This window comes from Rattus norvegicus, chromosome 1, assembly GCF_036323735.1.
Source record: "Rattus norvegicus strain BN/NHsdMcwi chromosome 1, GRCr8, whole genome shotgun sequence".
NCBI lineage: Eukaryota > Metazoa > Chordata > Mammalia > Rodentia > Muridae > Rattus > Rattus norvegicus.
Genome location: NC_086019.1, coordinates 41719003 through 41735623, shown reverse-complemented (window position 1 = coordinate 41735623; position 16621 = coordinate 41719003). Strand labels below are relative to the sequence as shown.

The 16621-nt window shown below is 42.4% G+C and overlaps 1 protein-coding gene and 1 pseudogene across 1 annotated transcript in view; both read right to left on the bottom strand.

Annotated features, from left to right (window-relative positions):
- Cd99l3 (CD99 molecule like 3) overlaps positions 1-13641 on the bottom strand; it is a 287298-nt gene extending 273657 nt beyond the window's left edge. Inside the window, exons 1-4 of the mRNA XM_039095378.2 lie at positions 13536-13641; positions 6538-6594; positions 6157-6243; positions 4170-4235 (exon numbers count right to left, since the gene is read on the bottom strand). Coding sequence (XP_038951306.1) covers positions 4170-4235; positions 6157-6243; positions 6538-6594; positions 13536-13641 — 316 coding nt within the window. The remainder of the gene's footprint in view (positions 1-4169; positions 4236-6156; positions 6244-6537; positions 6595-13535) is intronic.
- LOC134478896 (nidogen-2-like) lies at positions 6714-14978 on the bottom strand (annotated as a pseudogene).
- Positions 14979-16621: the final 1643 nt, after the last annotated feature.

Sequence of the window (16621 nt, the reverse complement as noted above, 5' to 3'; positions counted from 1 at the left end):
TCTGGCAGTCCATCCACTGAAAAATAGCAAAGTAAAATGTTTGGTAATATATGGAAAAGGGCTCGGTGATATGAATTATTATAGAACGATGAGGAGAAACTTGGTCAAGGGCATGAACATGAGATCACGATGTATACCGACTTTCTAAAAACACATATATTCAAAGACATGAAACTGTGACCAAGACAAATCCCCTGTTCTGATTGAATTTGTAAAGATTACAAAACTATGATGCTTGCCCAATTGAGGTTACAGGGACCTTGTCGCTATAGCAACCACCTTTACTTGGATGGACCCCAAGAAAAAGAGGAATTACTTCAGTGAGGAAGTTGTGCTCAGTGGTTTGAATAAATCTTGTCCCCACGGAAACTTGCAGTAAAAACCGTGATGTTTCTGTTCGGTGCCACAAGAGCAGGCTGTGTTGCCTTATGGGTCTGTGCCCATTTGCCCTTTTGTTTTTCTGCCATGTTAGGGTGCAACGTGAGTCCTTCAACAGATATAGCCACCCATCTTGGTCACCCTGCTCCCAGAACTTGGAGGTAAATAAACATCTTTCCTTTATTAATATTACTATTAATTATTAACTATCTATTATTCTTATAGGGAAAGACAATGGGTTAAGAAATTATGAGTAAGCTCTGCTGTTAACAGAAGTGTCAGACTTTCAGCAGCTCAGAAACAAAAACGACAATGCACACACACACACACACACACACACACACACACACACACACTTCAGCCTCGAGTCCTGTGGAGCCACTTCCTGGGAGAGGCAGGGACATGAGGCGGGAGTCTGCCCCTCTCTGATGGTCACCTAGGTTGTGGCTCCCATCTAGTACCTGACACATCTGGTTGTCAAGGACACAGAGAATCATGGGATGGTGGAGTGATTATGTCGACAACTGCTGGGGACATTGTGAGGGTCCCAGGCTTCCACCAAGAAACAGCAAGGGCTTTTAAATATTTTTAAAAAGTGCTCTAATTGTCTCAAAAAATAGCAAGAGAGGTATGGTGTTTTTAATTCGATAAATGAAGCTAAGCCAGGTGGCGCCACCCTTTAACCTAGAGAGCTAGGTCAGAAAGCTTGTGACATCCAGGCAAGCTGGAGCTGTAAAACCAAACCCTGCTGAGAAAAAAAGTAATAAGAACAGAAAAAAAGTAATAAAAAGGGGGAAAATATTGCTGTAAAAAACTTTTAATTACTTAAAAAAAGTAATAGAGGAAAATATTGCTGCATAAAAAACCTTATAATTGCTAAATAAGATCAAACAGAAAAATTACTCCAAAATGTACCATCTGGGCTAATGACCAGGGAATATAGTATTCCTGCAGTTGCAAAATCTCTCACAGCCATGTTCATCCATTTCCTACCACAAAACTGAGAGTACTCTGTAGGTAATGCACTGTTATCTACATCAAAACACCCAATATTATACATGAAGAGCAGCTCAACAACTTCCCTATGTTCATGCTGCACTCCCTGATCTGTTGGAGCGACTGTGGGTGTCTGATGTGTCTCCTCACCATGGAACAGTATTTCCCCACGTTAAAGCCAGAAATATTGTGGAAACAACTCCAAAGAAACCTCTTTGGACCTTCTCTCATCTATACTACAAAAAGAACAAGGCCATTTGCAAAAAATGGCAACAGCGTGAGTCCTGAAAGGTCAAAGGAGGAGAAAGAACAGAAGGTTTGCAAGCCACTCACTTCAAGAAATGCTGGAGGACTCAGGTACACACTCGCAGTGTGTCAACAATGTTGTCTTGAGGAAAAAAATACACAACGGATAACATATTATTTGACAAATCCATGCCAGAACGACTGAAGCTACATCGTAAAGACTCAAGTCGCCGAAGTTCGCTAATTGAGTTTATAATGTATGGAAATTATGTGATGCTTCCCCTTCGCTCCCCATCATGAGCTTGGTTTTTGGTGGAAGGGACGGTGTCTGTGAATGTCACCCGTGTTCCCGTGTCGCCCTTTGATCTTCTTTTTCGACACTTACAGTGAAGGGTGATGGAGGGAGTAACCATAGCCAACAATCAGTTATTCTTTACCAGATGAGCTCCAACGGGAGCCCAATTAAACAATTTCCGGACACCTCTTCCTTGCTAAAACAAGTACATTTAATGAAGAGAAGCCCCCTGCCTGTCACTCAGGCTTTCATTCCTGTGCACGCTTACAGAGGTAACCCCTGCCTTTCTCTCCCCATCTGGAAATACCAATTGTCACCCTTTAAATGCTCCGTGTCCTCCTGACCCCTGGAAGTTTAACTTAGAGGCTTTTACAACTTTTTCCTCGAGATGACACCATCTGGAAAGGTGTTTCTGGGGACAAACATGACTGCAGGCCATTTTAAGCAACAGAACACCATTCCCATATGCAAGGCACAGCGCTTGCAAGAATGAAGCAAATGCTCAACTTCAGCCTGGACTTGGAAAGAGGGGTCTTGATGGACTCAAAGCTTGAATTCTCTGGACCCTCTACAATTTGTCCATCATAACATTGAATAATAAACAAAGCGTTTCAAACGTCACAACATTCCAACATCTTGTCAAAAGTGATTATTTGAAAGGTCACAACTGTGGCATGTGACACCTATGGGTTCCAACAGGAACGTACTTCACCACACAAGCCTCAGACATCTCACCCCATCCAAGCTTAAGATCCCATCTGACAGATGTGTCAAGAAAGGTTTCAGTCACAAACAGCTGTGGAAACTGCAAACATGAGGCTAGGGAAGGACATGACTGTTCTGGGGGCAGCATGCAGAAGAGATTTTATGATAATCTCTCCCTGGTTGTGTTAAGTGCTATTGAAATCTACACATGTGACAAAATTTCACACACACACACACACACACACACACACAGGCACACATGCACATAGATACACACAGAGGCACACACTCACACAGACACACAGACATACACACACACACATAGGCACACACACAGACATAGACACACATACACATAGGCACACACACAGAGACATAGACATACAGAGACACACACAGACACACACACACACACACACAAAATGAGATCTAACATAATTTCCAAAATGTCAATAGGTGACTTTATTTCACAGATAACAACTTCAATAGGTGACTTTATTTCACAGATAACAACTTCCAATTTAGAACAACCATCTCTATAGTTCTACAATGGAGGCTCCTTGGCCGAGGCTGGATGAAGATTCTGTAGGAGTTTTCCTGAACCGTTTTAAAACTCTGACCGGTGCTACATTATTTTTTTAATATTAAGGGCTTTTATTTTTCAGTTGGTTGTTTTTGTTTTGTGTTTTGTTTTGTGTGTCAGACTGGATTGAAAATTCTAGACAGTCTGATCCTGTGGTTTAATTTTCCTACACATTTAAACACAGTTAAACCTCAGGGATGGCTACCTTGAAATTCTGTTGCAAAGTAGCAAAGCTCCCATGATCTTTAAGGTAAGAATGGATTCTATCAGCTGATAAACAGGACTCGGGGCTGAGACCCAGCAAGGAACGATGTGGGACTTTTTGTCTTTCTTTTTTTTTTTTTAATTTTTCATTGGATAATTTTTTTATAAATTGCTTTTTGTATTAATTTTTCTTTTTTAATTGTTTATTAGATATATTTGTTTACTTATATTTCAGATGTTATTCCCCTTCCTGCCTTCCTGTCCATCAGGCCCCAGTCCCTCCCCTTCCCCTCCCCCAACTTTTTGTCTTTTTAATTGAAAATAGTTTCTTTGCTCATAGGATACACCCCAAGGAACGTTTCCACTTCCTGGGATCCAATAGGAGGGAAGTGTGAATCTTCCTGGGAAGGGGAAATGAAATCCAAAGGAATTTTGTGAACATCTGATTTGCTAGGGGCTTCTTTAAAATGTGTGCCATGTTAAGTTTAAACCCTTGCACTGCATGGAAAACTGGCTTACGAGGTGCACCTAGGTAGTGGGGACACCAGCTCAGGCTTAAAGAGCAACAGAGCAAATGGGTAGCATCCCAGGATGGCTCACAAATGAGCCCCCACCCGCAAGAGTGAGAGCCCACTGCACATGACAAGTGCACATGTCGAAGCCTGATTTGCCAGAGGCTGAGAGTGACATGTTTACCTGGCAGCTGGATGGTTAGCATTTTAAGGAGAATCTATGTGTTGCCAGACAAAGCAACATTCCTACCTTTATTCTTGTCAGGTTTGTATTCCCCGTCTCCCAAGATATCTTCGAGATCCTTGTCTGACCAACCTACAGAAAAACCACACATTTCAGTGGCCAAAAGAAAAAAATCTCAGCAGCAAACATTTGGATTAGTTAAAGTTGTCCATGACATGTGAGTGTTCTTCATGGAACTGAGAGTGTGGTTCAGTGGCACAGCAGATGTTAGGTCTCAGAACCACACCTTGTGCTCATACTAAGGATCGATGGGGAGGGGGAGAAGGAGGAGGAAGGGAAGGAGGTTGAGGTGAATGAACAAGGAAGAAAGGGGGTAGGCAAAATTTCAACCAGCCCCTCAGACAGCTCACTGCCGATGTATATGTTCTGTAGAACGTCCAATCATCTTGAGCGTTTGTGCGACCACAGAGAGAAGAAATACAATCCTATAATTAAGTTCAGATGAGACACCATCCCCCTGCGTGGATGGCAGCTCTCTGAGGTCTGACTCTATAGAAGACTCTGCTTCTTAACTGAACCAAGGAGATTAATGCCTTTCTGCAAAAATAAGTCTCAACTTTCTCACAATCTGCGACACAATCACAGATGACTAATACGAGAAGCAGAATCATTATTAATCATAGTTCAGTAATTAAGTACACATCTTCCTGAATGTCCTATTCTCTGTGTGCAAAGTGTGCTTAAAGCCGTCCCGCTGTATTCCAGTGGACAGGGGGGTGATTTGCTAAGCCCCTGGCGTCACTGTTCCTTCTCTTACTTGGCTTTGTCTGCTTTGTGTCATGAGACCCCTTTTGCCAGGCAGAATGAATGTCGTACCAACTGGATGACTTGGGAAGCATTTCTTACAACTGAATGAAATGAATCCATCAGTCCAGGACAGCCACTGATGGTGCTTGTCAACAAGATTTCGGGCAAAGCCTTTATAAGCTACCATGGTTCTTTTCCAGTGGTATGGGTGGTGTTAGCAGCAAGTTAGATTTTTTTATTATAGCATGCAGCATTACACTGACGTTTTATAAACCATAAGAGAACGAGGTTTTCTAAAAGACTAACCTGCAATGCTAGAAAACTACAAATGGGCACAAGTCTATTGAATGGGTGTTGTAGTTCAAACGTGAAATTTCCCTATAGGCTCATGTGCTGGGACTTTTGAGGCCTGCTTTTGGAAATACATCACTGAAAGTTGACATCTGGGTTTTACTAGCCCACTTCCTGTCTCTGTTTCTGCACTTCCTGTGTGTGGATACAAAGCGAGCAGCAGAGTCATATCGGGGCCTCATCACTTATAAAATGATAAGCTGAAAGAATCCTTCCTCTTCTCTTCGCTTGCTAGGTCCTTGTTCAGGGCAACCAGAAAAGTAATGAAAGGAGAACTAAGTGAGGAAAGGTTACTAAACACTATTTAAAAGGTATTATTCATTTATATATCTATTTTAAACCCTTTTAAATTTAATTGTATTTAAGTGTGTGTGTGTGTGTGTGTGTGTGTGTGTGTGTGTGTGTGTGTGTGTGTGTAGGTCAGAGGACAGATGTCAAGTTGCATATCTCAATATGCGAATCCAGGTATCTCCTAGAAAGATTGACATTCTAGAAATTTCTAAGAAGTAAAAAATAATGCCACTCTCTGACAAGTTGGTTTTCTCTCGACACACAGACTCATACAATGTGCTATTTATGTTAATATGTATTGGTTTAGTATTATCATTTTATACGAACAATACTGATTTTTTAAAAAAATTAAATATATAGATGATAAACAGAGATGTATATGACACACACAGACAATAGTTATTGAGATTCCCGATAATTCGGAGAATCCCAAGACCAAAATATATCAGTACTACCATTGTGGGGTTCTCCTACAGTTCGACATGGCCCAGATCTGGCCCAGATCTACAGTACTCTGGACCTCTCAGAACGCCATTGCAGGTATAAGACAAACCATACCAGGAGCTATAGCACTGGCCTGCGATGTCGATCATCGAGAACTTACCTCCTCCTTCTCCTGTACTTGGCTTTTTGGGGCCATCTAGATCACTCCAGTCATCCAAGTTGTCTTCCAAGTCAAACCCATGAAGTTCTGGGGACCACAGAACAAAAGAGATAATCACTGCTGTACTGGGTAGTTTTTATGTCGGCATGAGCTAGAGCCATCTGCAAGGAGGGAACCGTGTTTAAGAAAAGGCCTCCATAAGCTCAGGCTGTTAGGCATTTTCTCAGTGATCGATCAGTGGGGAAGGACACGGTACACCGTGGAAGGTACCATCCCTACGCTGGTGGTCATAAGCCAAATAAAATAAACCCTTTCTTTTCCATGTTGGTTTTGATCGTGGTGTTTAATTATCACTGTAGAAACACAAACGAGGATACTCACTGAAACAGGTAGCTGATGTGGAAAATCCTTCCTTCCTTTTTTCCTCTGAGAGCTTGTCTTACCCATAGGATTTGATGGTGCTCTAGTTGTTCCTGGCCTTCTCTCTGTAGTAGTGGTGATGTGGTCCCATCTCTCTGAAAGTAGGAGGGAAAACAGCAATAAAAAATAAATAATAATAAAATGTATACCTACATCATAGTTTAAGGAAGTCACACTGTGAATAGACAATCGTTAGTACTTATTAAAGCTCCTATATAAACTCATGACTACCCAGAGAAAGATGGCAAAGAGATAGAACAGGTTTAAGTGAGGGAGATTCTAACCATTCTTCATAGGTTGGGGACCGAGAGACCCACATCTCACTACTTGACCAGAGCTAGAACATGAGCCCAGATCTGCTGCACACATGGAGTAGGGAATTCTAGACGATCCCCGAGACCTTTGAGCTATGGTTTACTCTACTGTTAGTGCAAGAACTGAACAGCAGATTATGATGCCCAGAGATGAATGAGCTGGTGTTGTCTGTAGTGTCCAGAGAATTGTTTTATAAGCTAGCATTTATGTGATGTACGGAGAACTCCTTTACAAACTGAAAGTGGTTAAAGAAGAAAATTTGATGATCATGCTATACCGTACATTAAAATCAACTAAAAGTGGATCAAAGATCTAAAAAGCTAGTTTCTAAACACTCAGCAGAAAACATTTTGGAAAAAATATATCCGGTTCCTGTCAGCCTACACTTCTTTGCTTCATCCTCCTTATCTTGTTGGGGGCCACATATGGGGTAGGCTCTGAATGGCCGTTCCTTCAGACTCTGCTCTAAACTTTGCCTCCCTATCCCCTGCTAAGGGTACTTTTGTTCCCCTTTTAAAGAAGGAGTGGAGCATCCGCATTTTGGTCATCCTTCTTGAGTTTCATGTGATCTATGGCGATGCACTCTTTTAATCACAGTACTCCAGAACAGAGGCAAAAGGATCTCTAAACTTGAAAACAGCCTGGTCCACAGAATGAGTTCCTGGACAGCCAAGAAAAACCCTCCATTAAAGAAACAACAACAAAAAAAGGGGGGGGGGAAGAAATGAAAAGAAAAAACAACAAGGATTTCCAAACAACTCACTTGCACCATCACAGAACAACAAATAAATGGGTGTTGTAGTCAAACGTGATATGACCCTACAGGTCAATTGTTGGGAATACGTCACTGGAAGGTGACATGTAAGGTTTACTATCCACTTCAGTGGGGTCACATGGGGCCCAGGTTAAGAGTAAAGGAGATCTACTGTGGCATTTTGTGAGTGATGGATTGGACGCTGCCTTGTCATCACTATTACATGTCGATGCTATTGAACTCATTTCAGCAGAGTCTCAGAAAGCAAAGTATTTAAAGCAGAGGTGAGGGAAATTACTATAAACGTAGAGTAAACCTAAAGGTATAAAACCAAGAAGATCCAAATAAAGACACACACCAGATTGGCAACATCAGCTCCCACACTCTCTATGTTCAATGAAAGCCTATAGAAGTCCCACTGATTGTTTCTTTCCAGAAAGAGTCAAATTTGATCTAAACTTTTTGGGGAAGGCAGAACCTGAGATTGTCTTTTTTTAAACCTTAAAAAGAATAAAGTGGGATGAATCACTCTACCTAATACTTCATAGTCAACATTTATCAAAGATGTGGCAGATAGATAGATACAGGCAACAGAACAGAATGAAGAGCTCAAAAGACCTCAGATCTGCTCAAGTGATTTTTTTTATACATATGCAAAACAACTCAAGGGAGCAAGAAATCTTTTCAGCAAAGGGTGCTGGAATAATTAAACTTCCAAAACAAAAAGCAATGGGTTTCATTTTATATAAAACTAACTGCAAATGGATAGGTTCCATTTGCTTAAATATTAAACCATTAAATTTTCAGAAGGAAGTGTTTCAGAATTGAATGCTTAGTAAAGAGTTCAGATATTCGACTACAGAAACACGGCCCATAAGAGGAAAAGTTGTTACGAAGCTGGAAAGAACATGCCACCTGGTACACGGCCACAATTCAGGAAGCTGAGGTGGGAGGACCTGGCATTTGAGATCCAGCTAGGACTGCTTGCCAAGATTGTAAGATTCAGTCTCAAAAGAGGGAGGAAGAGGAAGAAGTGGCACAGAAATAGGATGTGTAGAAAGGAGGGAGGACAAAGGATTCTAGACAAGAAAACCATCAGGAAGCTTTAATGGAGCTAAGGTTCTTGTGGGCTGGTGGGGTAGCTCAGAAGCAAGCATGCATTTACTTAGAGGTCCTAGGTTTTTCCTCAGAACAAACAGGGAAAAACAAGGGGGAGGAGAGGAAAGACAGGAAATCTGGAGTTGGCTTTTTGACAAAAGAAAACAAGATTCAACTTGTTCTGATGACTCAAAATTATAAATGGGAGAGGAGGCATTGCAACTAATACTAAATAGGTACAAAGGAAACTACAATGGACAATGTATTCCAACAAATCAGACATGCTAGAGGAAATGGATAGAGTTCTACAAGCACACAAACTATTAAGGTGATTATGAAAAATCAAAATATAACTGGATGAATGATAATTAGAATAATTAACAACCTCCCAACAAAGAAATATCCAGGTAAGAGAAGGCTATAAAAATGAATTCAAAGAAAAGTTAAAGCTAATCCTTCTCAAATCCTTGCAGATCTGAAGAGGAGGAAATCGAAATTCACTTCATGAGAACAGCATGACCCTCACGGAAAGCCAGACAAGAATGCCAAAAACAAGCAAAACTATATGAATAGAGGCAAAAATCAAGGAAACATTACATTTGCAAAGAGAATGAACAGCACATTTAAAAGATTGCACCCTATAATGAAAACTGGATTTATGCCCGGGACACAGGATTGCTCAACATAAATTAAATCATTAAACAGTAAAAGTATGAAGCATAAACATCATGTGATCATGTCAGTAGGTATAGAAAGATAAATTGACAAAATTTAACATCTTTTTGATGACAGTCCTCCACATATCAGCCATAGAAGCTAGAGTGGTTAGCGGGAGTTGTCAACTCAATGAGTTCTAGAACCTCCTGAGAGACAGGCCTCCAGCAGTATGGTAGGAGATCATCTTGACTCGGTAAACTGTGTTGAAAAGAAGCACCTACGGCAGATGACATGGTTCTTCGGTCTGAGATTCTAGCCTGCACACGGGTGATGGAGTGAGCTGAGTGTACCCCATCATTGCTCAAACTGGGCAAAAATAACGCTCCCTTAAGCGGCTTCCACCCTGGCGTTTTCTTACATCAACTAGAAAAGTAACTAAGATGAAAGCAATGTCACCCAATGGAATGAGGACCACACAGGATGAGGGACCAGGGCACATAGTCAAGGGGGAAACACTGAAAGATTTCCTTCTAACCTGAGGAACAAGACAACCGTGTCCAATGTACCAATTCTATTCAATGCAGTACCAGCAGTCCTAGCAAGAATGAGGAAAGGATATTGAAAACGGTCTGTAGGTGGCAGGACTGTATGCACAGAAGATCCACGAGAACCAAGTGTGGTGGTGCCCACTTATGATCCCAGAATCTGACAGGCAGACTCAGGAAGAGGAGGACTTGGAAGGCAGCCTGAATTATATAACAAGTTTCAAATCAGCCTGGGCTACAGATACGGAAAAATAGACAAACTGAAAAAAGAAACACTGGCATATTCATGGTTTTGAAGATGAACAAAGTAGTCATAAACCAAAGAATGTAGATGGCAAAAGGAGTGAAATCACTCCTCCACAAAACCTCCAAGAGGAATGCTGCCACACAGGCACTAGTGCTTTGTGCCACTGAACTATCCCTGCAGGCTCCCTGATCATATCTGCTGCCAGTAACGAAACTTGGAATTTAAGACAGAGTTTTCTGAACACTTGCTGGTGGCTGTGATATGAAAAGCTTTTCAATATCTAGATGGTTTTTTAAATCATTGTTTTACTCATCATTTATTTGTTTATTTGTTTTTGGACAAGAGCTCTTGCTGTTGTAACCCTGAGTATCCTGGAACTTGCAACACAGAACAGGATTATCGTCAAACTTTTGGTATTCTCCCCAAAAGTTTGCCTCCACAGTGCTGGGATTACATGTGGTGCCACCCCGTATGACTTACTGAATGCTTTGTTCAATAGATAGGTGTGATTCTGTAATATAGTACATTGTGCATTGGTTGGGGTATCAGTGTTTCCAAGTGACCAGTGCACAGCGCTAACACACTGTGAATGATCCATTCAAAGAATAGGAGAGTCCAATGGAAGAGCTGGAGGAAGGACTGAAGGACCAGAAGAAGACATGGAGTCCAAAGAACCATGAACACCTTGGAGCTCTCAGGGTCTGAACCGCCAACCAGGGAGGATGCACTTCTGGCCCTAGGTCCCCACACATATGTAGCAGATATGCAGCTCGTTCATGTGGGTACCCAAACAACTGAGGCAGAGGCTGTCCCTAAAGCTGTTGCCTGCCTGTGAATCCTGTTTCCCTGGCTGGGCTACCTTACTAGCCTCAGTGGAAGAGGATGAATCCAGCCCCAAAGAGGCTAGATGTTCCAGCTAGGTGTGGGGGGTGGGGAGTGGGGGCGGATACCCTGGGGCTCCACCCTCTCTGAGGAGAAGGGGAGAGATAGAGGGAGAGACTGTGTAAGGGAGCAGGGAAACTGGCAGCAATTTGGACAAAAAGGGAGTAAATAAATAAATAAGAAAATACTAAAGATAAAAAGCACATTGAGTTCTTTCCCCTTTCCTCCTACACAACTGCATGAGTCTGGATTTTCTCTGCATGTTGTACTGAACCTAAGGAACTTATAACTGCTCAGTCCAGATGCAGATATTAAAAATCCAGGTGGAGTGGTAACACACATCTGTAGTCCCAGCACAGGGGTTGAAGGGTGGGGAGGTAGAGGAAGGTAGACAGATCTCTGTGAATTTGAGGCCAGTCTGGTCTGTCTAGTAAAGTGTGGTCTACATAGTGATTCCTAGGTCTGTCTCACAGTAACACAGACACATACACACACACAGACACACATACACACACTAACACACACAGATACACGCACAGACACACAAACATACACACACACATGCACACACAGAGACATGCACGCACACACAGACACACACACAGAGGCCCACACAGACAAAGACATGCACACGCACACACACACACACACACACACACACACACACACACACACACAAGAATCCAGATGCATTCTATTGAAGCCAGACATTACAGAAAACTATAAAATAATGTCATTCATTAACCTAAATTATCTTTTCACCTTATAAGCACAGTTATTTCTCATAAAAACCCACCACATAAGTCAATGCATATGGCTTTTTATTTTCCTCAGATTAATATCAGTTTTTAGTTCTAAGTTTTCAGATGAGATGTATTTATAGATGTGACCCACAAACACAAACTCTCCCGAGATCTTCAAAAACTTAAGAGAATTTCAAGAAAACATCTGAATATCTTCGTTGAAGACTTCTCCTTTGGCCTCAGGTTGCCCCACTCTGACTCAGCAAACCCAATCCTATATGCTTCAAGGGGAAGTTAAAATTTATTGGGAAGGGTGCTCTCTATTCAGAAAATAAGGTTCAAACAGCATCTGTCTTCAAACTACACAACAGAGCTGTGGGGGAACTCAAGTCCATCCACTACCAGAAGCCTCGGATTTCCTACCTTGAGCTGGTACTAGAAGGTCTCAGCCCCATGTCAACAGCTGCCCAGAGTAAGCCCACAGCTGCCAGATAAACCTCCGGGACACCAGTGTTTCCTCTGAACATAAATAATAACAATTACATGTTTCTATGCTTCACACAGCTCACCAAACATTCTTTCTTAAGTGCTAGGCTTTCCCACACATGAACTTGTACACATAAACACACATAGATATTTTTTTAAATAAAATTTAAAAGAATTTTTCTCCTCTAAGACTTAAAAGCTTCCAGTTGAACAATCTCCCCCTGAATGTCTATTTCATAAACATTCTAGCATTCAGATGTCAGCATTGACTACATTTGCCAGCTGATTAAATGCCACAGATCATGTATGTCCCTCCTGGGTTATGCTGTTACCTTCAGTTCCCAGTGACTGGTTCCATTTCAGGCCTTTCTGAGCTCTTAAACAGCCACGCACAACCTTTGACACTGTGACACATTGTCATCTACAAAGTTCACCCTTCAAGAACCATGACCGAGTTGCAAAAGAAAACTCTCTGAAGGTTTTAGATCAGTTTACAGTTTTGTGCTGGGCCATAGCCCGCTCCTCAGGTTTCAGACAACTGTACATAGACCTACTTTCCAATAACTGTGTGCTCTTCCTGGGCCAGGAAAATACAACCCCCAACAAAAGGCCACTCAGACACATCTGTAACACAAAATCCCTTTGAGGAAATTTTTGATTTGTGCCTTTAAATCTCTTTAGATAGAAAGAACTCACACTGAATATTTTTGGAGATTGTTAGAAGAATTTGAAAGTTCTAGAATGTTTAAAAGAAATCCACGCGTTTGGCTTTACAAAAACAAATGCTCATCAAACTTAATCAAGAGACTTTCTGTTTTCAGTTTCTCTGTTTTCCAGCCCAGCTGTTCACTCTCCCCGCCCCCTTCCTCCAGTTTGATATGCTTTAAATCCTCTAAAGATTAGTAACGATGGCCGTAATTGTCTTCTAAGGAACCGACTACTGCAGGCACTCAAAACATAACATATACTAACAACAAATCCTGGCAATATGTTTATAAATGAAAATCAGAGACTTGGGGGTGAAATAAGTTGCCTTAGCATGGCCAAGATTCAAACTTGACAATAACGTTCCTACCTTAACTATTACTCTATACTCTGTTAAACACAAAGTGTTTTCTTCCCTCCTGAACTATTTCTCCAAACAACTCCTGAACCTGCAGAAAATGTCCCAGCAGAACCAGAAGGTCCTGTTTGCTAGGTTAATGTTTTTGTCAAAACACTGACAGAAAAACTGTGAAGTTGAAATGCTGTGGAGAGTGGTGTGACCACTTCCTCCTGGCAGAGATCGTTGAGATAGGTGTAGGGGAGGATGAATCTAGGTCCAGTTTCCCAGTCCATCGGGGTGGATGAAAAGTTGTTCCCTCTGGGAATTCCCCTGCCTTCTTCCTCCTACCTTTAGTGCTAGTGAGTCACAAAACCAGGATAAGGTGGTTCAGGGGAGGTGAAGGCCACAGCTGTGGGGACAAGAACCAGAACTAATAGCAGACACAGGTGTCTATACCATGTTCTCTCCCTAAGGCTCTTCAGCATGTTTGCCTAAGCCTGCACAACTAACTACCACAGTCAAAGCTAAATGGCTGGACCCTCCATCCTGCAATGCCTATGAAGCCTCAACATGGCTCACCTTCTCTGAATTGCAAACCAAAATTTTTCATTACACTTGGGAGGAGAGCTGGCTGTATAATCCAGGCTGGCCTAGAATTCTCTATATGGCCCAGGCCACTCTTGAACCTAGACAATCTTTCTGTTGCAGCCTGCCCCAGCCTGCCCCAGCCTGCAGTAGCCTGCCCTAGCCTGCCCTAGCCTCCCTAGCCTGTCCCAGCCTGCCCAGTACAGGGATGGGCCCAGGGGAATGACCATGTCTAGTTTGTCAACTCTGCTATATTTTCTTTAAACAAAACCTCAAATGCCCAGTTTTTCAATGCACTTGCCTTGAGCTTTAGAACTCACGTGGTCCTCCAGTCCTACCACATACCTCCCTCCACTCAGGGGTGGCATGTGACTAGACTCGGGGTAATTAGGAAGGATTTCTCCTTCCAAAGGAGCGACGGGAACATCTGGCTCTGAAGGCACTGGATAGGACTGGGTGTTTCTGTTCCCAAGATCTTTCCTGCCTGGAGTTAAAAAAGCTGCATCTGCCTGTGGAGGAGCTGGGGTTCCGGTGCCCATTGGATCCAAAAGCAATACTGGGTCCTTGAAATCCAGGACCTCTACCTCTCCCACAGGTGGCCCGTGTTTAATTTGATGGACCAAGAAAGCCGATTCTGTTTCCAGGTAGGATGGCCAATTACCAGGGACTGGGTGTGGCAAAGGAGAAGCGTGATCAGAATCTGGAGACATGGTGCCAACATCCACACAGCTTGGATTAGCCTTTGATTTGAAAGACACATCAATACATCCATTCTGCTGTGGCCTTCCAGGGCCTCCCCTGGTTCAATTGGTGGGTTGTCTACATCCTCTCCATTCTCATTGTAATAATTGAAATTGTCCTCAGAACAGATCTCCAGGGCTGCAGCATGGTTGAAGGAGTGCTCCAGCACTGAGGAGCAGACTGTGGAATGGTCACCTCTGACCGTAGCTGGACAGACATTGTCCAGGGCCAGCCTGCTGCTGATGTGAAAAGCCCACACCCCATGAATCCCCAAGTTCCTTAGTCTAAGAACAGAGGAAAGAGTGGATTATAACCAGTCCATTCATCCTCCTTCAGAATTTATTTTGAATTCAAAAGACTTTAATGATTAAAGTCAAACTTTGCCTGCTATGTCAAACAGAAGCAAAGCTTCTAAGTAACTGAGATAAATACCATACAGGAACTTTGTTATGAGCTGCCTTTTGTCTGGCATTGTGTATAGAACACTAAGTCATCAGGTTATATGTCTGCTCCAGAAGCCCAAATCAAATATTCTGTTAAAACCTGCTGTCTTGAGAGCAAACATGGAATGCAAGAATATTTTATGCTTTACGTGAATGAAAACTTAAATCGGACGCAAGCTTACTTAAGCTTACAATTCCTAAAACACTTAAATTTTACTGATTTCTACAAGCCGTGCCTACACCAGTGCTTATCAGTCTTCACTGGGCTCTGCAAGATAGGGGTGGTAGCTGTGCTAGATCTTAGTGAGGAAAAAGTTGGTTTTGAGAGGTTAGCTAATCTTCAGATCATACAGCCAAAAGTTGGCAAAGCCAGGGCAAGAATTTCATGCTAACAAGAAACTTTGTCTTCCAAACATCTCTGTGTACTGTGATTCACATGGACTAATGTATTAATGACAGAGGATGATAGATCTATTAGTACTTTTTAATGACCAAGTCTAAAGCAATTTTTTTTTATTAACTTGAGTATTTCTTATATACATTTCAAGTGTTATTCCCTTTCCCGGTTTCCGGGCAAACATCCCCCTCCCCCCTCCCCTTCCTTATGGGTGTTCCCCTCCCAATCCTCCCCCCATTGCCGCCCTCCTCCCATAGTCTAGTTCACTGGGGGTTCAGTCTTAGCAGGACCCAAGGCTTCCCCTTCCACTGGTGCTCTTACTAGGATATTCATTGCTACCTATGGGGTCAGAGTCCAGGGTCAGTCCATGTATAGCCTTTAGGTAGTGGCTTAGTCCCTGGAAGCTCTGGTTGCTTGACATTGTTGTACTTTTGGGGTCTCGAGCCCCTTCAAGCTCTTCCAGTTCTTTTTCTGATTCCTTCAACGGAGGACCTATTCTCAGTTCAGTGGTTTGCTGCTGGCATTCGCCTCTGTATTTGCTGTATTCTGGCTGTGTCTCTCAGGAGCGATCTACATCGGGCTCCTGTCGGTCTGCACTTCTTTGCTTCATCCATGTTGTCTAATTGGGTGGCTGTACATGTATGGACCGCATGTGGGGCAGGCTCTGAATGGGTGTTCCTTCAGTCTCTGTTTTAATCTTTGCCTCTCCCTTCCAAGGGTATTCTTTTTCCTCATTTAAAGAAGGAGTGAAGCATTCACATTTTGATCATCCGTCTTGAGTTTCGTTTGTTCTAGGGATCTAGGGTAATTCAAGCATTTGGGCTAATAGCCACTTATCAATGAGTGCATACCATGTATGTCTTTCTGTGATTGGGTTAGCTCACTCAGGATGATATTTTCCAGTTCCAACCATTTGCCTACGAATTTCATAAACTCGTTGTTTTTGATAGCTGAGTAATATTCCATTGTGTAGATGTACCACATTTTCTGTATCCATTCCTCTGTTGAAGGGCACCTGGGTTCTTTCCAGTTTCTGGCTATTATAAATAAGGCTGCGATGAACATAGTGGAGCACATGTCTCTTTTGTATGTTGAGGAATCTTTTGG